Genomic DNA, 23,622 nt, shown 5'->3' with positions numbered 1-23,622 from the left:
TCCTTATTTTTGGTAAACTAATACAGGGTAGTTGTCCTGGGCCCACAAATGTATCAGAAAACCAACAACTAGTTTTATACATATAATGCTAAAGGATAAAATTGACCATGCCAGTCTCACTGTTTCTCAGAATGCACAGTTAACATTAATAAACATTAGTGTACCTAATAACACTAATAAACATTAACACTAATAAACATTACTATACCTATGATTTTTTTTGCCGCTATCTTGTGTTACAAATAAAATTTAGTCCTGAAAACTCTTAGTAAATTTAGACCAGCTCCTTAGGCAGGAATCATTCTTACATCTCTTACCTTTTTTAAAGGGAAAAATTATTTATATTATTTAGTCTTTACAGGGGACCAGACAACTACTGTTTTCAGACCAAAATGGCTACTATTTTCATACTTGCCTTCAAGTGTGAACAGGGAGGACATGAGAAAGTAAGGTATTTGATAGGGAGGATGTTCTTGATATGTATTCTTTTTATCCATAATTTTTAAAATTATGTAAAAAAAAATATATATATATATAGTTGTAGGGGAGAAGTTGTTTCTAATCCAAGGACGGAATAAGAACTTGATTTAAGAATGGTGGAATAAATGTACTTTTTAATATTGTTTTGTATTTTTGTATTTTCCTGAGAGGAGTCATTTCATCTCCATTATAAGGGAAAGATTGACCACATGGAGATCTCTCTGTCTGCCAAGAGGTGTGGAATAATTACTGTGGGCCATCATGGACATTTCCATTGATATTTAACAATAGCTTACAGATTGAACTTTGTTAGAAAGAGAAATATTTTTTTAAATGCCCGGATATCTTGAAAACTGCATTTATTTGGTTATTCTGAACTTTTATTTCTAAATATATTCCAAAGCTTTACTGCTGATTTCATTTTTATCCTAATAATTCTTAGCAGATTTGTTTTTTTTATCATCCACAGGAAAGTTTTATAAGTGAATAATAATGAAGCAAACAATTATATGTATGTGCTGTTTACTGTTCTAAGCACTTTTCATATATTGATTCAGTTAGTCCTCATAACAGTCCTCTAAGGAAGTTACTGTGTTTACACTTATTTTACCATGAGGAGACTGAGGCACAGGTAGTTTAAGCAGCTGGCCCAAGATCACACAGCCCATAAGTGGCAGAGCCAGGATTCAAACTTAGGTGGCCTGATTCCAAAATCTGTACTGTTTATTACTATGCTTTACTGCTTCTTAAAATAAGTAAGTGAATAGACAGAATGTACTTATTGAATGCTTGTTGACAAAGGTTGATGTTCCCACCATGAAAACAGGTAGATATTGGGACTTGTGAGGCTTGACTATATGGATGTACCCTGTTATTGCCTGAAATGGGGAGCTGTGCTCTATGTAGTCACCAAGATAGTCAACTTAAGGGCAGGAGACTTATTATTTAAAAAATCATCAAATATGAATAAGTTTTTTTAAAATTTTAATTGATCCATAAATTTCAGAATTTTGAAGGTTGGAAAGGGATAGAATAAGGAAGGCTATATTGGGAGCTTCAAAGACCCTGTAGTATTCTGTTTCTTCAGCTGGTTGGTAGTTTATGGGTAATTTGTTTTTATTTTTTAACTACATGAATGTTTTATGTATACTTTTCATTACTGTGTTTCCTAATTTAAAACAATATTTATTGATCTGGTTGATTTTAAGAATAATAATGGGATGGAGAAAGTGGAAAGAAAGAAAAAATAGAACCAAGCAATTTTTTAAAACACGTCAAAGTCAGCAATTTACATCAATAATATGCTTTCATTTTTTAAAATAGTTTGCTGTGTTGCTGTGAGAAACTGTTTAGAATGTCGGCAGAGACAGAGAGACAGGGGGAACAAACCTTCACATGCAAGCAGTAAACCTCAAGAAGCTCCCCAAGGTGTGACTGCCACAGCAGCTTCCAAGGTAATTAAGCATCTTCTATGTTAAATACAACGTACCTTAAAAATTTTTTTTTTAAGTTCATGAGAACAAAGTGACATGGTATTGCTTGATAATCAGGCAGATGGAGGCTCTGGTCCTGGCTTCTCTTCTTCAGAATTGTATTATCAAGATTACTTAACCTCTCTGAGACTGGTAATTTTTGGTTACTCAATGAAGATACTAATAATTTCTACCTCGTAGGGTTCTTATAAGGAAGGATTATATCAGTTCATAGCACTGAAAAGTTCTTAATTATTACTATTTTTAATAGTTACATATATTTTCACAGAGTTCAGTATATGAATAATGCGCTTTTTAAATGGATATGCTTTTGGGGATAGAATTCCCATGATAGTCAACAAAAATATATTGAATGCCCATGAAATGAATGAATGGTGTACAGTAGTTCGGAATGCAGCAGTGATTCTCATTCTGAATTAGCTCTATTTATTGTATGTTCAACTGACCATTTGCATCGCTTCAGACTTTCAGTAATGTGACTTAAGGTCCTGCATGCTTGACTGTTGCTTACTTCAGCTACAACTTGGAATCCCTTACCCTTGCTTTTATTATTTTATCTTGTTTATTTATTACTATTTTATTTTAGTCACACTGTAGACTTCATGCAGTTCATCAGAATTTGTTTTAACCTTTAGACTTACACATAGCTTCCCCTTTCTTGAAATGTCCATCCTTATTTTTCACCCCAGTGACTGTTCCACTCTTGGCTTTAGCTTAAGTTCAACTCTCTGAGGAAAATGTTTTCTAATACCTTCACTGCCAACCAGTCTAGGGGAAATTCCTCTGTTTGATATTTTCATAAAACCTGGAATGTCTCTTGTCACTCACGGTACTTGTAATTAGATGTTTGATACTGAAACAATGAAGGCTCAATAAATGAAGGCATGAAGTAAAAGTTTAATTCATTTTAAAAGTTCTGTGGCTTCAAACTTTTGCAGTTTTCAGGCAGAACAGCCACACATTTAGTTTATCTGTAGTGTAGCGTCTTTCTTTTTCACTACTGTTAGAGACACATTCCTAAAATAATTAGACCATATATTATTTTATTGCTGACAAGTCTCCACAAAGCCCTTCATTGCTTAGAAAATTAACTAGAAACATATCAGCAGTCATGCTTCATGTTATTTGTGTAGGCACAGGAGACTGTATGTTACTTGAGGGCATGTTCGTATCTTATACATCTTTGTAGTTACAGAGCGTATATCGCACAGCACAAACTCTAGAATCAAACAGTTCTGAGTTTGTATCCTGGCTCTACCACTTACTGGTTTTATGAACCAAGACACATTCCTTAGTCTCTTGTGCCTCAGTTTTTCATTTTAAAGACTGGAAGACAGTTTTCCAGTCTTTAAAATGAATATATATATATATATATATATATATATATATATATATATAAATGTATAAGGTGTTTGTATGAATTAAATAAAAAGCAATAATGCGTTAAAGTACTTAGTAATTCCAGAAATGCAGTGAACATTCAATTAATACTAATTTCCTTCCTCTCTCTAGCAGTTAGCCATTCAATATGTATATCATGAAATGAATAAATAAGTTAGTATTTTTGAGAGCTTAGATCTTAAAGGTGTCTACTTAATTCAGAAGATAATAGGGAACATTTCAAGCTTGTCAAGCCAAGTAGTACACTGATTGTAGAACATGGACAAAAAAGCGCAGTGAGAGGGAAATCCATAGTAATTTAGTTGAGCTAGTCAGTGTCTCTCTAGCAAGAACCTTGGCAATGAAAGATGGATTATAAGTGACGGATATAGAAATATTAGGGAAAAGTTGACTTGGTAAGAAAACATGTTTCAGAATAGAGAATCAATGGAGAGTTGTTGTTTTTTTTTCTTCCCTATTTTTATTCATTTTTAATGTGACACTTGAGTAAGTAAACCTTAGTTAATTTTAGTGTGTTACTAACCTGAGTGAACTTGTATTAGCCACATGGTTTCTTTGCACCTCATTTTTTATACTTTCTAAAAAGGAGCAGTCATACAAGCTTTTCCTATAAAAATGTCTCGAATTAGATTATGGACATAGAAGTACTTTGTAAACTGTAAAATAGTATATAAATTAAAATATATACAAAGTTTCCATCTATGCTATGAATAGTATATTATTTCTTTAATCTTTCTCTGATAAAGATTATTAGCCTATTTTTACATATTAAAGCTGAGGTTCTGAGAGGTTAAGTATCTCACCTAAGGTTATATGGCTGGTTAGTCTTGGAATTGTAATGGAAGCCAAATAATTATCAACCTTCAAATACCATACTCTTTTCACTATTCTGTGCTGCAAAGGAGTCAATCATCTTAAGAGTGAAATAGAATAATTCAGGTTTACAGAGAAACAGAAGGAGACTTATTTATTATTAATTAGTTAGAGTAACAGGTTACTTTATATGCAGGAATTGTATTTGGTACTTTACATATATAATCTAATCCACACAATTCTTAACATATTATTATGTAAGTGAAAAAGTACTAGATTGAGTTTCAGGGATCTTTGTTGTCTTGCAAGTTTGTTATGTGACATGTTACCTAAAATGTGTGGATTTTTGTGTCTTCAGCTATAAAAAGGATTTTGGTGGTAATGATCTTTAATGTCTTTCAGCTTTAATATTAACGCCACGACTAGTTGTTTTTTTTTTGCTCACCTTTCTAACATTTTGTAGATCATGAAATGCTTTCACCTATGAAATCTCATGTAATAATGTAACGTAATAATTTCATACATTATAAAAGCATGATGGATAAATGAACGCGATGACTTAAAGAGACTTATTAACTGGAGGTAGGGAATGTGAGGCTCAGAAAAATTTACTAACAAGCTTGAGGTCACACAGCAGAGATTTGAGCCCAGAGTATAAGATTAATATCTTTTATGCCATAATCTTCTAGCCTTTCTTTGTCTATAGTGGTAGCTATGCTGATAAAGAATAAGAACACTAGTAAGCGAAACCATGACAAGAGTAGAAGAGAACAGAAAAAGTGCCTTGTAATAGCATATTGTTTTCAATAAATGTTGTTCAATGAAGGGAGGAGGTAAAGAATGTGGCCAGTTTAATGACTAAATTAAAGGTTTTAGAAATTATACTGCTATATAAGTTTCTGTATTATACTATTTTTTCACAATTTTCTCTTTTTTTTTAAGACTCCACTAGAGAATGTTCCAGGTAACCTTTCTCCAATTAAGGATCCTGATAGACTTCTTCAGGATGTTGATATCAATCGCCTTCGTGCAGTTGTCTTTCGGGATGTGGTAAGTTATGCCTGCTTGATTTCCCAGGAAAAAACTTTCCACTGTCATTTGTGTAAAATAATTTAAATTTTATAAGAAAGCTGCATATTAAAACTAAATGTCCTAGTGTCAGGGATTGTAGATATGTAACATGCTTCTGTTTGTAAAATGGATGAGCTTAGCTTTCTCTGAAAGCTTATTGATATGTTATTTTTTTTAATGATGTTAAATTTTTATTTAATTTTTGTATGGATACTAAGAATAGGGATAACTTTGAAAATTATACTTGACTTTATCTTGAATCACCTATTCCTGTCTTTTAGTATTCCTTGCTCCATCTCTAGGTACTGAATATTTTGCTAATATCAATGTTCCTTGTATTATGGATAAAAGGGATTAATTCATTAAGGTGTTATTGGCAGTTACATTTGGGGGGCAATTACTTTTGAGATAAGAATCTGCATTTTAAAATATGGATATCAATGGGAATTTGAGTTAGAAAGGTTGCTTAATAAAGCTTATTGAAAAGATAGCTTAAGGAAACGGTTTCATGGAACCCTCCAATTATATGATCACTTATCCAAAGTAAGGATAGATAAGATTGGCCTTTCCACAAATTGTGTAGAAACATCACAGCATTTCACAGCAAATGCAATATTGGCAGTACTCCTTAGTATAGTTGCTGTTTATCAGCCATTTTGGATTCTGTTTTTCTTATTTTAATTGATGATTTATGAAACATAGAAGGAAGTTTATGTTTTAAATTTACATTTAATAATAAATTGGATAGAGTACTTTGTACTTGAGAAAGTGGTTAAAATATATTTAAGTCATACAGCATAATACTGCATGGTAGGAATATATGATAGAAAAATTCTCACTCTTTAATATATGTCAGTGCTTATAAATCACTAAGAAAATTACAGCCATACCAACAGAAAAATAAGCAATGGATGTAAAATATGAAAATAAGGTAACAAACATATGATTTAAAAGTCAGTATAACCAGCAGTCAAAGAAATGCAAATTTAAAACAAGAGTGAGATAAATATTTTACCATTAAATAAACTAAAAAATTTAAATAATAGTACCTGTCATTACAAGGATGCATTGAAACATGCTCTATGACTTATCACTGGTAGGAATAGAAGTTGAATAAACTTTTTGGAAAGCTCTTTACCAACATGTGTTAAAACTCTTATAAATATTGATGCTATTACCCAGTGGTTCTCCTTAAGCTATTTAAGCCCATGTGCTCATCAGAGTTGCCTTCAGGAAAATTGATAACATTGTAAATATCCAATATAGAGCTTAATAAATCATAGTATATTCATTTAACAAGAAACTGTGCAGCTATTAACATCATATTTTTGAGGGAAACTTAGTGACATATAAAATGCTCATGATATATTTTAAGGGAAAGCAGCAGTATGCAAAAATACTTATACTACGCAAATATTGCATTTGTATGCCAAGTGTACATACATGCACATGTTCACCTTTTTTTAAAAAGTCTGGAAAAAAGTACCCAAGTGCTACCAGTGATTATCTCTAGGTAAACCGTTTTTATTTTGTACTTTTTTTGTATTTCCATATTTTCTGTAGTAAACCTGTATTGCTTTTATAATTAATAAAAAATAAAGGAATTTTTAAAAATAGGAGATAAAACATATAATAGTATAAAAATCATGCTGTGAGAAACTCTATATTCTGGACTTGAATTTGGATTTGGGAAAAAAAAATTACTAACAGTTTAACCATTTAGAAATGCGAATTATTCATCCTGAAAAAAACATGTTGTGGAAAGAATTTTTTTTTAATGACAGATGATTTAAACATGGAGTATGTCTTCATCTCCAAGAGACCCATTCGAACCTAACATAGAAGGGGTTTATGTTAAGTGTGACATTGCATTTAAATTGTTAGTAAATTCTGAATCAGGTTATTGTGGTGGATTATCATAATTTTTCTAGTATCTATAGATGTTTTGTAACTATACTGGATAACCCAACAGTGGTGCTTATTAGCTTTCTTCCTGAAGGAAGGGAATTAGTGTTCCCAGGTGTACCTTCCAAACATCAGGGAGGTAACATAATTTGTGTTCATTGAGTTTATACTGTGTATCAGACACTTAGTATATATTACCTCAGCTTTCAGTAAAAGGTTAAGAGAAAGCTAAGACTCAAAAACATTAAGATCACACAGCTAGTGTGAGGTCGAGTCAGAATCCCAAGGTAGATCTTTGCAAAGCACTCTCTTTTTTACCACCACATTTCGTAAATTCTAAGGTACACTTTTATTTTCATTTTAAATAATCTCCAAAATTTGGAAGTGTTTTACAATTGCTATATTTTATAGTCAATTGTAGAAATTATAGTAAGATTTCTCCTTAACTTTTGAAATTTTTACGAATCAATAGTCATTTTTAGTTGCCTTAATTTCAAAACCACATGAGATAAAAAATTAAGTCTTTAAGGAAAAATTATATATGTAAAAGCTGTCTGTTACCCACAGAGTATGAAATACTAAATTCATAATATTTCAGAACAAATTTAATCGAGTTTGGTCATTTTCTGCGTTACCTGTACTAATTCTGTTTCATAGTATTAAATCATCAGTAAATATTTCTCATTGTCTTTTTTTTCTAACAAATGCACATGAGTTTTGAATCTTGCTCACATTGCACCTAAATGAAGTAGTAATGTAAAGTGCCTGTTTATGGCGTTACTAGACTTTAATGCATGTTTGTTTTCCTTATTTCTGTTATCTATGGGCCAAGGTAATTACTTGCAGTTTTGGCTTGAGTATCACTTTTAACTTAGCTTAGAAAAAAGGCTTAATAACCATCTATATATGATGACTTGGATATAGTCTAATCTGGAAATAGTATTAGAGGTCATTTAAATTTGTCCATTAACAATTTTTCCCTATATGATGATTATTTAGGCTTTTTGGATAGAGCTCTCAAGGTTATATGGCTCTTTATATTTTTGCAAAGCATACTTATTTTAAAGTTATCTTCTCTACTAGACAGCAGTCTGCTTTTTTAAAACTATTACCGCTTTATCCTAACTTGGTCAGTCTTTTTCACACCTTTTACCACGTTGCTGCTCTCCTCTGGAAAAATTTCATTTTGTCATTGAGCTTTGGAAATTGGGAGCCTCAAATATTGGCTCCCAATTCTGCACTGGAAAAATTACCTCATTTTTCCAGAGGAGAATAGTGGTGCTGTTATTTCTTTTTATCTGTTATGTGTCAGACATTGTGTTAGCTTTTTCTTAAGCTGCCATATCACACTTTTAGCTCATATTGAACTTGTAAACAATTCAGGCTTCATGCTCCCCCATTTTTACACCTCCCCTAGTTTACTCATATTGTTTCCTGCTCAGGTAGTGGTATGTTAGAATTGTATATGTATTCCAATTGTAATTTTATTCTGTTAATTTTTTTTCAGTTACTTGAAAGTATATTTGAAACTCTTGTCTTTTTTTTATTCAGATGTTAAATTATTCTTTTCAAGCTTGTGCTATCTGCATATCTTATAAATATGCATTCTCTGTTATGGAAGTAGTAGATACTAGTAGTGGAGAGGACAAAGAATAAAATTTTGTGGCATATTCAGCAAAATCTTAACATTCTCATTTTTTGAAATTACATTCCAACCTGTAAATCAGATGATATATTTATGGAGTTTTTTATCTATACTTAGATGATACTTATTAAATAGCAGTGTATACTTAGCAAGTTTTAGTAAAAGTTAAATGTCATATTTTGCCTCCATAAAGAAGATGAAACAACAATAGTTTCTTGTACTCTAAGAACTTATACTTTAAAAGTTTTGAGTGTCAACACTGCCTTTTCATTTTATGCAGGATGATAGCAAGCAGGCACAGTTCTTAGCTCTAGCTGTTGTTTACTTCATTTCGGTTCTGATGGTTTCCAAGTATCGTGACATTTTAGAACCCCAGCGAGAGACTGCAAGAACTGGAAGCCAGCCAGGTAGAAACATCAGACAAGAAATAAATTCACCAACAAGTACAGGTACTTAATATTTGTCTAATTATTTGAATTTTCATCATCATTTATCTCCTTTTTATTTCATTTTACATCTAGATTTAAACTGGTTCTATTCATAATCACCTCAAGTATTTATAAGTAGGTGGTATATAAATGCCGATTTAATATTCTTTAATTACACAAAAATGTAGAATATTTCCTATATTCTCATTTTATCAGAGAGTTTTGGTTTTAATTTTTCTATTTATTAATACAAATCATTTATACTACTGTTTAATATGCAAATAACTCATATATTTTAAATGTATAATTTTAAACTTTATAAACATATGAAAGTAGGAGGTCCTTATAGAGTAGTTCAATATCAACAATAAGCCAAAGTGTAAATCTTTATACCCAAGATCAAAGATAGCATCCCTCTTTCTTTCCTTCTTTCTTTCTTTCCTTCTTTCTTTCTTTCTTTCTTTCTTTCTTTCTTTCTTTCTTTCTTTCTTTCTTTCTTTCATTCATTGTGTATAGTTATTTCAGTATCTAAATATTCTGTCAGAGATTTATAATAAACAAACATACATTCTAAACTTTATACCAAAGTTGCTTCAACTAAAATCAAAGACTTCTAGACATCAGTGAACCATTTTGGATCATGTTGTCTTTCTCATCTATAGAAGATGCTCATGTTGTAGGAGTTCATGCATTGTCAGCTTTATCTACTCTGCTTGGAAATGATAAACACATTTTCTGGCAACTAATATTTTAATATCATGGGGAGCCTTTTATCAATTGCATTTCTTGCCGGGTGTTTACATCAAGGTTGTTTCTCTGTGGTTTGCAGTGTGACCTTAGTAACCCAGTGGTTATTTCATGTACCACTGGATTAATTTGTAATAGAAATTATCTTTCCTAAATAAATGCATATGATATACAAATTAAATGAATATTTTTAAAAGTGAGTAGAAATTAGTGGTCAAATCTCTGCATTTTGTTTTCCATATTCATATCATATCTCATTTATTTTTATCACTGTTGTGGAAATACAGATTATACTTAACTCTAAATCTTTGCTGTTGCATGCTGTATTTATTTTTAGTACGTAAACATGATATTTCTTTGTAGTATACTTTTACTTTTAACTTTATTCTTCAAATTAAATGTTATCCTACCATTGCAGTTTGTCTTTTGACCATTTAAAACCCTGAGACTCTATATGTTAATCAACTCTTTCTTCATTTTTAATACATGCATAACAGTCGTATATGTATAAAGCAAGCAATATTTTAGCGAACCTTCCAGTTCTGATTTTCTTCTGTTTGTTGTATGTTGTGTATGTTGCTAAAATTACTCTACTTAACGAGTATATTATTTCCTTTCTCTTAAATACATAACTTCTTTCCTTCCTCCAGAGATGTGGTCTTTACTACTAGTATGTTTGCATGTTGTAGTGATATAGAACTGTCTTGGATCTTCAGTGGACCATGTTGCAGGTTGTTACATGCTGGCTCAAATTTGATTCCATAATTTTCTCCACAGTTGTGGTCATACCATCTATCCCTCATCCAAGTTTGAACCATGGATTCCTTGCCAAGTTAATTCCTGAGCAGAGCTTTGCCCACTCATTTTACAAAGGTAATATTAACCTCATCTCCTGACCTGTTTGGGTATTCTTAAATTTCATAAATTGTTATACAATAACCATCCATAATCTAATTGTTTATAAACAATCATACACCTCAGGTTTCAAGAAGATATAATATGTTGTATTTATACCTGGCTATTGAGAGCAAAATATAGTTTTTATATTTATATTCCATTATATTTCTTTAAGTATCATCTGCAAATTAAGGCTGCCTAATTATATGTATAATAATATGCACAGTGGTGGCATTCACTGGAGATTGCAGAAGAGTCACGTCTTATTAGTGGGACTAAATTAGCCCTAAAATGAAGGCTACTATGTAATGACAACAAAAAAGTTGAGAAAAACAAGCCTCGAAAGCATCAAACTGATAAGTTATTTAATTTTCTGTCGGAACAAAATTCCAACTCTTCTTAAAGGAATACAAAAAAATTCTTCACCAAACAATGTAAAATTCAACATTAAGCATCTAATAAAAAATCATTAAATGTGCAAAGAAGCAAGAAAATGTGATGCATAAGCAGAAGAAAAAAATCAGTCAATAGAAACAGATTCAGAAAGGATAGATATAGCAGAATCGTCAGATAAGGGCATTCCAACATCTATTATAAATATGTTCAAGATGTTTTTCAATTTAAAGGAAAAAGTGAACATAATGTGAAGAAAAATGGAAGATTTTTGTAAAAGAACCAATTTGTAGTCTTAGAGATGAAAAATAAAATAGCCAAAATGATGTCTCTGGGTAAGATTAACATGAGATTAGGCTGTGCAGAACAAAGGTGAGCCAAACTATGCCCCCCCCCCCAGGATTTTCCCGTGTACACACCCTGCATAATTCCTGGGACAGTGAATATGATAGATTTTTACTATTGTGACAGGGTTATGTTATATATGTTAGCACAGTTGCTTCTTCTTTTTTTTTTCTTTTTTTTTTGGCTTAAAACAGAAATGTATTCTCTCATAGTTTTGGAGGCTAGAAGTCCAAATCAAAGTGTCAGCAGGGCCGTGCTCTCCCTGAGGGCTCTACGGGAGGATCCTTCCTTGTTTCTTCCTAGCTTATGGTGGGTGCTGGCAATCCTCAGCTTTCCTTGGCTTGTGTGAGCATCAACTCCAATCTCTGTCTCCATCTTCACATGACCATCTTCTCTCTGTGCCTGTGTCCAGATTTCCTTCTTTTTGTAAGAATACCAGTCATATTGGACATGGGCCCCTCTCTAATCCAGTTTAACCTCATTTTCACTTGATTATATCTTTAAAGACCCTATTTCCAAATAAGGTCATATTCACAGGTTTTGGGGGGACATGAATTTGGAGGGAACGTTATTCAATCCATTGTAACTACTCAAGGGTTGGTTCATTGCTTTGTGGGTCTTTTAGTCTTGTCTTTTTTCTTCTTCTCCTTTGATACTTGATTCGCATCTTTTTAGCACAGTTGCTTTTAAGAAAAGGTGATTATACAGGTAGCTCTGACCTAATCACATGAACCCTGTAAAGGCAGAGAGTTTTCTCTGGCTGGTTTGGAAGAGGAAATGAGAGAGCCTCAAAGTGTGAGAGGGATCTGAAATAAAGGAAGTTTTTCATTGCTGAGATGGAGGTGACCATGCAACAAAGACCTGAGACCACCTTGTAGGAGCTGAGAGCACTTCCCGGCAAGGAACTGAATTCTGCCAATAACTGGAGTAATTTTAGAGAGGGCCTTGAGCTCCAGATGATACCACCGTTCAGTGTACTTCATACATTGGCTAATGATATGGAAGAACAACTTATAGAACAAATAAAGCAGCAAAGTATTTCTTATTACAACTTGATGAATGGACAGATATTTTTCATAAACGTGCAAACTTTGGACGTAATGATGAAATAAAGGAAAAATTCTTTTCAGCTTTATTGCTTTCAAAGGCATCTAACTCTGAGTTGAATAAACTAAGAAGGATTAGACTAAATTAGATTAGATTAGATTGGAGTGTCGTCTGGAATTTGTTTTGTGTAGAAGTGTGTTCCAAAAGGTTAACTGCAGTGACTAGAATATACTCTGGAGTAGTTAACCTGATTAAGCCGCCTGCATCAAAATATCTATGCACTGCTTTCTTTATCAAGAAAAGTTTACTATGAAACAATTTTAGCTGAACTGCATAATGGTCTTAGTGGTATAATAAAATTTTGAATTACTTTAAGGCTGAGGTGGTAAATTTTCTATTCTTTTTTTTTTCTTGCGATACGTGGGCCTCTCACTGTTGTGGCCTCTCCCGTTGCGGAGCACAGGCTCCGGACGCGCAGGCTTAGTGGCCATGGCTCACGGGCCCAGCCGCTCCGCGGCATGTGAGATCTTCCCGGACCGGGGCACAAACCCGTTTCCCTTGCATCGGCAGGCAAACTCTTAACCACGGCGCCACCAGGAAAGCCCCTCTATTCTTTTAATTATATGATAATTATTTATTTATAATTATATGATAATTATATGATAATATGCAAGGTGATCTTACTACTTCGTAGTAAGTAACTGTTACTGCGTGCTGTCATGCAGTGGTTATTGAGAGGAAAAGTTCTGTTGATGATGTTGGAAATACAAAGTCAATTCTTAGTGTTTTTACAGGATAAGAAACCAGTTTCATTCCACTCTTTAGAAATTAGTAGAACTGGCCTCTTTGTCAGACATATAAACTGTGTTTAATGAACTTAGTACTTCCAAGCAGGAAAGGATTGCATCATGTATTTTTAGTGTGAGAAAAGATGAAAGAATAAAAATAAAAGTTAGAATGTTGGAAGTACACAGTTTCTATGATATTTTGCATAATTTAATAAAAATTATTTTAATAATATTTATTATATAATAGTTATTAATGAAGTATCTCTATCTTAAGAATGATCTTGATTTTGCTCATCTTGAAAAGTTATCTCCTATCATTTTATGTATTTGATAGAATGTCTTGTATTTTATTTTACATTAAAAGGAGATACGTATAAACAAAATTTATGGATCTGGAATCTATTTCTTTCATTGAAATATAATTTATGTTTGATTATAACTATATGGGATAAATTATTGGAAATGAGTATTGATGAACATTGAGGGTATATTTCGAAGATACAGCATTTCTAGTTTCATTTTGGGTAAAAGTATAAAATGAATACATGTTCTGAGCTCTCTGAGTTCTCATTCTATCAACATAACTCTGTGACTCGGCTTTCTCCACTCTGCGTGTTATTAAAATAAAACAAAAATAGGCTAGCTATATGTTATTCCCATGAGTAGTAGTATTACCAGTTCTACTTGGATTAGATAAGTTAACAAGCAAAAGTTCATCACATTATAAACTTTAAATATTTATATTCCCAGTATTTGTTCAAAATGTTTATATAGGCATTTCTTTTGGGGAATCACTCTTTGCTTAAAACTTTTTGTTTATTTATGTGTACTGAAAAAAGTTACAAGTACAGTAACATTTGTCTAGATTGATCACCTATACCCACACTTTCAGTGAACAACATGGATAGTTTTTGTATTTTTTTTTCCCAATTTACCTTTGTTCTGATTATATTCATTGAAATTTAATTTTATGTCTATGGAGTCAAATAATACAAGCTTTTATGCTTTTATTTTCTGTTTTGAGAAGACTGATCTGGACTACTCTTCAACTCCTTCACACTTTACTGCCTTTTTTCGCCTCGTTATTGAGCCTTTTAAAAAATTCTGAACTAGCTCTTTGGCCTCTCTCTTCTTAATCTTTGATAGTCCTTCAGCCCTTGGAGTATTGCGTAGTTTCTTCCTTGGACTTCTTGTCTCTAGTCATTTAGTCCAGGGGCCCCCAACTCCCGGGCCATAGACCGGTACTGGTCCGTGACCTGTTAGGAACTGGGCCACACAGCAGGAGGTGAGGTGGGCGGCAGGCGAGCGAGTGAAGCTTCATGGGCAGCTCCACTCCCCATCGCTCTCCATCGCTCCGCATCACTCCCCATCGCTCATATTACCACCTGAACCATCCCCCCCACCAACCTTCCATGGAAAAACTGTCTTCCACGAAACCAGTCCCTGGTGCCAAAAATGGTTGGGGACTGCTGATTTAGTCTGTTACTGATGACAGGTTTTAAAATAACATTATTACATAAAATAATAAACTAATGAAATGTAATTTATATTTAATATAATACATTCATTTAATAAATATTTTATAATATAACAAATATAATAATTTTTCTTTCTAAAAATTTCTAAGGGATTCCTATGGTTTTCAAAACAGTTAAAATGTCTTAACTTATAGTGGCAAGACTACTCTAGTTCTAACTTATCTGGATTACTACAGTCATCTCCAAAGTGGTTTCCTCGCCTCTTGTCTTGCTGATCTTTATTTGATTTTTTATAGTTTTGCCGCAGTTTATTTTAAAATATAAATGAGATTATGTCTCTTTTTGACATAAAAATTTCTCATAACATTTAGAGTAAAATATCACTACCTTCCTAACTTCATCTCATGTGGTTCTTGCATCTGCTCACTCCAATGAAACTACCTTTTAGTTCATTAATCATGCCAAGCACTTTCCTGCCTCGTGACCTTTGTATTTTGTTCCTAGTTTTTGGCTCTCTCTTCTCCCTATTTTTTGTATGATTTGAGAGTACTTATCCTTCAGGTGTCTGGTTAAAGGTCACCTCCTCACAGAGGCTTTCCCTGACTACTATAGCTAAGGAGCTTCCACCCCACAACCACCTTATTTTCTTATCATGGCATCCTCTTTATTTCCCTTCTTACACTTATACAATTTATTTATTTGTTTGTCTATTAGAATGTGTGCTTGAAGAAGGTAATTCCTAATATCTAGCATGACACTTGGAAGTACATACAGTAAATATTTGTTAAGTAAATGGGTAAGTTATTGAGAAAGCTAAACAATTTTTAAAAAGCTGAATATTGATGGTAGCCATAAAATGTATTTCATTAATAAACATACTTAAAACAGAGAAAATAAATTTTTATTCATAGCTTGTCCTAGAAGCTGTAGAAGCTTTGTGTTAATTTTCCACATTAGGTTTCAAAAGAAGAATGTTAATATGTAGGTGAACTTACAAATAAATATGTTGTATTAGTTTTCCTCTAGCAATTTATTGTCAGGGAAAAGAATTATGTTCACAGGAATTAAAATAATTAAGATATTGTGCCACTTATACGAGAACAGACATATGGCATAAACAGTCTACAAATAGGTAGGAATTTGTATGAGTATTTCATATATAATAAATATAACTTTTCTAATCAAATGGAAGAGGAAGTATTATTTGGCAAATGGTATTGGTATTACCAAATGGGGTAGCCAATTGAAAAAAAATAAATTTATATCCTTATTCCATATAACAGGCTAAATAAATTCCATATGTATTAAAATTTAAAGCGAAAAAGGAAACTGAACATAATTCAAGAAAATTAAAATTTATATAATATAAGAAAAGATGTTTTAAATCATAACATCAAGTTGTAAAGATATGACTAAATAAGTTTTATTTATCTGCATGTCTGAAAATGTTAACAAAATTAAAAGAAAAAATGCAAACAGGAAAAAATTTACATTTAGTGATAAAAGTTAATCCTTAATAAATAAAGAACTCTTACAGATCAATTAAAAGAATATATCACAGTAATGGAAAAATGTAAAAAATAGCTGAACAGTTAATAAGAGAAAGGCAATGCAGGTACACATAAGGGAAATTTATTTAAATCTACTCATAATCAAATACATTTATACTGAAACAAAACTGTACCAAAATTTTCAAATTGGGCAAAATTTTGAAGGGTGAGAATATAAGTAATGTGCATTTTACATAGAATAAAAATATCCGTGATCCTTGTTCTACTAATTTTACTCTTAGAAGTATATATTAAGGGAACAATGAAAGATATGCCAATAATTTTTTTACCACTCAGTTTTTATTTATTGCATACTTAGAAATAAAGCTAACATTTATTAAATAAGTTGCTACATTCATATAATCAAACACTATGATTTCAGCTTGCACATTTGTTATTTTATCTTTTGGAGTCATTTTTAATGGACTCGTAATTCATTATATGGGTACATTATAATTTATTTTACGAGTACTCTACACTGTCATTTGTACAATATTTATAGAATTCTTATTGAATACTGATGTCAAATATCCTATATATTTTATCTTATTTATAACTGAAAATCATGCTCAGTTTTCCCTAACAAATATTTTTTTTAAACTTCGACTCTTTAAAATAAATGTCTGTTTTCAGTATTAGTAAGGGTACCAACAAAAGCCTCCCTCCTCTCTTTTTTCTTTCATCTTCTAATTTGATCTTTTTTCCAACTTACCTTATGATTCATTCATTATTCATTCATTGCTGAATAAATGAATGGTTTCCTATTACATACTAGGTACTAGAGATACATAATAGTGATCACAAAGTCCCTATGTTTATGAAGCTAACATTCTAGTGAGGAAGATAGACTTTTAGAAACCACACACTTAAGTATATAATTGCAAACTATGTTGTATTCTAAGAAATAAAATTACAGATTATTGTGAGAAGGTACAAAAGAAGAAACAATTTAATTTGGGGGTTGGGAAAGGCCTTATAGAAATGATATTTAAGCTTTGAACCAAACAATGAAGTCAGTTAGTTTGGGAAAAAGACTGGGGATAGTGGAAGCACATTTCTGAAAAGGTAGCCACGTATTCAGAGAAATTCCTTGGCATATTTTGGGAACGTATGTGGGTGGAACATAAGAATCAAGTGAAAGGGAAGCATTCCATAAATTTAGACAGGTAAGCAGGAACCAAATCATGTAGGGCTTGTAAACTATACTAAGGATCTGTTTTTTAAACTGAGCAGAGGAGTGTTATATTAGTGTTCCATTGCTGCCATAACAAAATGTGTTGTTTGTGGCCTAAAACAACACAAATTTATTATTTTATAGTTCTATAGATCAGAAGTCTTACATGGATTTCACCAGGCTAAAATCAAGACATCCTCAAGGCTGCATGCCTTTTTGGAGGCTCTTGAGGAGAATCCATTTTCCTTGCCTTTTCCAGCTTCCAGAGGCCACTCATATTCTTGGCTTATGGCTTTGTTTCTTATTCCTCCATTTTTAAAACCAAGAACTGTGCATCTTTCGGGCTATTCTTCTGTAGTCATATCTTCCTCTGAGCACAGCTAGGAAAGGTTTTCTGCTTTGAAGTTTGATTGAGCTGACCTGGATAATCCAGGCTAGTCTCTTCTCCAAGCCCTTCCATTTAATGTCCTTTTTGCCATGTAAGGTAATATTCACAGGTTATGGAGATTAGGACATGGACGTCGTTGGGAGAGAGGGGCAAAATTCTGCCTGCTACAAGTATCATACAATTTTACAAGAGTATTCTGGTTTATAATTTTATAAGAGTATTCTGAGTACAATGAGGGAATAGATTTAGAGGGGCATTGAGGGTAACTGAATAAACCATCAGAGACTATTGCTTTCTAGGTAAGAACTGCTATTGCTTAGGACTAAGGTGTAGCGGCAGTAGAGATTAAACAGGAAGATAAATTAGACATACTTTGGAAGTAAAATTGACAGGATATGGTAAAAGATTGGATCTGGGGCATGAGGGTATGAGAAGTTTTCAAAGATAATACCTAGCTGTCTGGTCTGAAGTACCAAGATGATAAGTAATCATTTGTCAAAGCAAGAAAGAACGGAGGTAGATTATTTGAAGAGAATGACCAAGACTTCCATTTTTAGATGTATTAATTTTGAGATGTCTGTGGAAATCTTCTAAGCCTTTGGGAAGCTAAATCAAGCAAGTACATTGCAGCCTGATACATTTCTTAATCCTCATAGCACACATAAGATCTATATTTTTCAAGTGCAGTCCTTGCAGCTTTCAAAGCGTAACTAACTTGTTCAAGATAACATGGAAAACTAGTAAGTTGTGGAGCCAGAATTGAAACCTTTATCAATTTGACCACATTCCCATTATCTTTCTTATGACATATCCTTTTCAGAAAGGAAGGAGAAAGACCCAAAGTACCTGAAGGGAGGTGGGAGTAAGAGGTTGTTCTTTTAGGGTGGGAGATACTGATCTGCAGATAAAGGGACCAGAGCTAGGGATGAGAGGTAGAAATTGAAGATAAGTAGAGAGAATAGCCGATAGAGTGGTTGGGATCTGTAATTTTCTTTTCTCTTTGGAGTTTTGGTTAATTTTTATGCAATTTAACTAATTTGCATTTAATATAAACAAGATATACAAGTTATATACAGATCTTTATGTTTATTTTAAATTACTCTAATGTGAATAGTTTGCTTAGTATTACTATTTGAAAAGCAAATAAGTAATCTTGATGTAATTTTTAGTGCTATACTAACAAGAAGCTATATGTTCCTTTCATGTTATTCCTTATTAAGGTAGTTTGGAAAATAGCAATTTGAGTAATTTAATAGGTAAGAAATATTGAAACACTTCATAAATTATCATAAAACAAGATTTTTGGCAGAAGGAATGTGTTAAATGAGGTCACCATGTAGAAATCATGTCATTTGTTGAACTTAACCCCATATTTTTCCGAACATGCATTAGATGAACTCATTAGGTTCAATGAAAAACAGTAAGAAAAAGAGGCATCTGGCACCCAACTGCCTGTTCTGACAAGGTTAAGATCACTCAGGCTAGTAATATTTCTCCTTTGTATACTGACATGGCCTATTGCTACAGAAACTGTGGAGAACTACTGAAAAGTTGGAAGTCTCCTGTCAGTAATATAACCTGCACAGGTGCAATCATTTATACTTTCTATGCTGCTCATGCTTAGCTTCTGTTGAAGTCACTTGGGTTAAATCCTCAAAGTACTTTAGTGTTACAAAGACGCGTTCTGGAAACATGTAATTCATCTAAGCTGAAGTTTGTGCTATCATCTGAGAGTGTGTTCTATAAATGCATAATGGGAAATTAAGGTAGGTTTTTTGAGTATTGACCTGTTTTCTATTTGCAATTACTGTTATAAAATTTTTCATTGGTGTTTATTTTTATTTCTAGGTGAATAAGATCATAAACTTTACAAAACTTATGTATTTGAATAGAATTCTTATTGAAATATCAAAATTACTGCTCTTTTGAAATAATTCTTTTATCATTCACAGTAAAAAAAATTAAGATTTTTATTACTGTATAAATATTTTGATGAGGCATTTGAAAATATTTTAATATTCAAATTTAATAAACTTTTAATTGTGTTTTATAATCAAGAGATCAAAATTTATGTTGAAGTTCCATGTATCTAGCTACTGAGTTATAGATTTTAATTGTCTACTGAGAGAGTCAGTTGAATAGAAAAGCAAAAATTGTATAGTTGGTAGAAAAAATCTTTTTATATGACACCTTGTGGACACAAACCAAAGATTTTATTTTCTTAGATATTTTGTTTGCTAGCAAAATGCTTATATTTCAGACCAATACAACTTGAAAAGTTTACATTTTTGTGTAGCTCTTAATGTAAAACACATCATAAATAAAGATTCTGAGACATCATGTTAGGGTAAAGCCAAGCCTGTAGACAAGATCTATAAATTAGCTAAATTTAGATTAAGTGCTAGACTTGACTTTATGCCTTTTGACTATTAAACTCTTTAAGAAAAGTTAGCCCATGCTAGTAACTATTCCACTGTGATATTTTGTTGATGTTAGAGTTCTTATTTTGTTTCTGTGTTTACATTCTCTGTCCTGTTGCCATAGAAATGTCACTACCGCTGTTTAATTCTCTCCTGATTTTTCTGCTGTAATTGTTTTCTCTCCAAGATTATGTAATCTGTAGATTAAACATGCATGAAGTAAACTCAGTAGTATCTCTAAGAGTGGAAATAACTGGCTTAGCCATCTTCCCATCCTATATTCCTAGGTAATTTAATCAATTTCCAAAATTTGATTATCACCTCTGTTTGAATGTTCCCTAAATATATGGCCATAGTTTCCTTGACTTACAGATATAAATGTGCCAGAGATTCTGCATACTCAATTAATTCATTATTTTCCTGAACAAACTTGCTTCTTTTTTGCTTTCTTCTTCAGTTAGTGACATATCACCGTTCTTTTTTTTTCTTTAAGCTAGATATTTCAGAAACATCTTGATTCTTTCTCTTCTATCTTATTCCTAATGCTATTATTCTGATTTGTCTTAATCTGCTCTCACAAGGTTTTATTTAAAAAATGCCAAATTGTTATCTTTACCTCTTAACCTTTTTCCTTCTCTAGTGTTTTGCCAGTAATATCACCGAAATTTTCTGTCTTCTCAAAAAAACTTTATATAGTTATTTTAAGTTTTAGCCTTAAGAACAACTAAGAAAAACCTATTTTTCATGTTGTTCATCTAGTGTTTGAATATTATTATCATGTTCTACGGAGTAATCTTTTGTTCTTTCAATTCTAACATCCTTGCCCAAACAAGCAAAACTAAAACCTATTTAATAAATATGAGGAAAACTGCCACATGACACGGACTTGTGAGAGATGTATATCTTTAGTTTCTTGTTCTAATAACCTTTCAAATCAAAGAAACAAAGAAATAAACAACAACAAAAACACCTAAGGGCAGTTTCGGTACTTCCCTGGTGGTGCAGTGGTTAAGCATCTGTCTGCCAGTGCAGGGAAGATGGGTTTGATCCCTGGTCTGGGAGGATCCCACATGCCATGGAGCAACTAAGCCTGCGAGCCACAACTACTGAGCCCACGTGCCACAACTACTGAAGCCTGCGCGCCTAGAGCCCGTGCTCCGCAACAAGAGAAGCCACTGCAATGAGAAGCCCACGCACCACAACGAAGACCCAACAAGCCAAGAATGAATGAATGAATAAATAAATAAACAAACAAAGCTAAGGGCAGTTTTATAGAACTTACAGATGTTAATTTCAAAGAGATCATAGACATAATTTAGTTTGCCCTTCTTGTATTACAAAGAATAACTATTAGTTAGTAAAGTAATACAAATAGCTGCCATTTACTAAGTATCTACTTCATGCAGGAACTGCAAGTAAATAAGTGTGTATCTTATTTTCTTCTTCAACATGACTTTATTAAGTTAAAAGCTATTATTCCCATTGTACTTAGATTAAATTTTTCAAGGTCATCATTTAGAATTTGGTAACATATGAAAAACTTTATTATAATGACCTTTGTATAATGAGATTTGATAGGAATTTAACATTTTAAAGATGGTTTTCTTTTTATCTATTTTAGTTAGTAATATTATATACGTTTTCATACATATTTGTGATTCAATTTTCACAAATTGAAATTTATATTTATTCACAAAGAATGATCATTCCAAAATAATTGTTCTTAAAGACACGTATAGGTTAAATTTGTGAGGCTCACTATTCTATTATCAAAGCATGTATCCTTGTGAACTAATCATTTGACATGCTTTTTGCAATTAACTCTTTAGAATTTTATGTATTGTGTGTAATTTAAAATATATCTTTAACTAGTTTAAATATTTCAATCAGGCATTTCATTATTGGTTACTGAAATACCAAAAAAGATATAAAAGTAACTTAATATTTTTAAGGAGATATTAGAGAAGTATAATAATTTATCTTGCATGATTGGTAGCTAACAATAGAAGTATAAAAGGGGAGCTTTATATAATAATTATTTACAAGCTGCTATAAGCAATTGTGGTAGGAACTATTTCTCCATGCTTATATATCAATTTTGAAATGCCAGATGTTTTATAAAAGAAACAGGGTTCTGTTGATGCTTGCCAAACAAAATGACAGGTGTATGTGGTTGATGTATTTTAATCAAGTTGTGTTGTTACGCACATCCATTTAGCAGATTTTTTGTTTCTTACAGGTTTTCTTTTGCTTATTCTAATATGTGAGTATATTTTATTAATAATACTGGGTTTTCCTCATGAAGCTTTTTGTTTAAATCAGTTTCTTTCATTACAGAAACACCTGCTGCATTTCCAGACACGGTAAAGGAAAAAGAAACACCAGCCCCTGGTGAAGATATTCATCTAGAAAGTTCCATTCCTCATACTGATTCAGGAATCGGAGAGGAGCAAGTGGCTAGCATCCTGAATGGGGCAGAATTAGAGACTAGCACAGGCCCTGATGCCATGAGTGAACTGTTATCTACTTTGTCATCCGAAGTGAAAAAGTCACAGGAAAGCCTAACTGAGAACCCCAGTGAAATGTTGAAGCCTGCGCCATCTATATCTAGCATTAGTCAAACCAAAGGCATCAATGTCAAGGAAATATTGAAAAGTCTTGTGGCCGCCCCAGTTGAAATTGCAGAATGTGGCCCTGAACCTATCCCATACCCAGATCCAGCACTGAAGAGAGAAGCGCAAGCTATTCTTCCTATGCAGTTTCATTCCTTTGACAGGTAGGTACTGAACTTATTATTTACAGTGCTCTATGCATAGAAGGAAAATTAGAGTCTGTTAATTTAAAAATATTAGGAGGGTCTTGAAAACATTGTATTTTTTACTGTAGATTCTTACTACAAAGACTATCAAAGTGACAGGCCAACTGGATTGATCTCATAGGCATTTTAATATGTTTCGAAAAAGGGGGTTTCATATGAAATGGCGATAGCACATTGAATTGGAAATATGGAAACACAGATTCTGATTATAATCTATCATCAAGTGACTACAGTAGATTGGAGAAGTCATTTTGTATATATATATATGTTTTATATATTATATACATGTATATATACATATATGTGAGGAAACTGGAAAGTAATTGTTTTTTGTTTTAGGG

General features: G+C 32.4%; 1 protein-coding gene across 4 annotated transcripts in view; it reads left to right on the top strand.

The window, feature by feature from the left end:
- Positions 1 to 23,622, top strand: part of NBEA (neurobeachin) — a gene marked incomplete at its 5' end in the record, with an annotated part of 629,414 nt that overhangs the window by 216,214 nt on the left and 389,578 nt on the right. For all 4 annotated transcript variants that reach the window (XM_082675501.1, XM_082675500.1, XM_082675503.1 and 1 more), the window contains 5 exons: positions 1,804 to 1,934; positions 5,130 to 5,237; positions 9,089 to 9,257; positions 10,761 to 10,856; positions 22,801 to 23,239. In XM_082675501.1, the coding sequence (XP_082531627.1) occupies positions 1,804 to 1,934; positions 5,130 to 5,237; positions 9,089 to 9,257; positions 10,761 to 10,856; positions 22,801 to 23,239 (943 nt within the window). The remainder of the gene's footprint in view (positions 1 to 1,803; positions 1,935 to 5,129; positions 5,238 to 9,088; positions 9,258 to 10,760; positions 10,857 to 22,800; positions 23,240 to 23,622) is intronic.

This window comes from Grampus griseus, assembly GCF_964374135.1.
Source record: "Grampus griseus genome assembly, chromosome: 18".
Classification (NCBI taxonomy): domain Eukaryota; kingdom Metazoa; phylum Chordata; class Mammalia; order Artiodactyla; family Delphinidae; genus Grampus; species Grampus griseus.
Note: the sequence above shows the minus strand (reverse complement) of the source record. Positions and strands in the feature narration are given on the sequence as shown.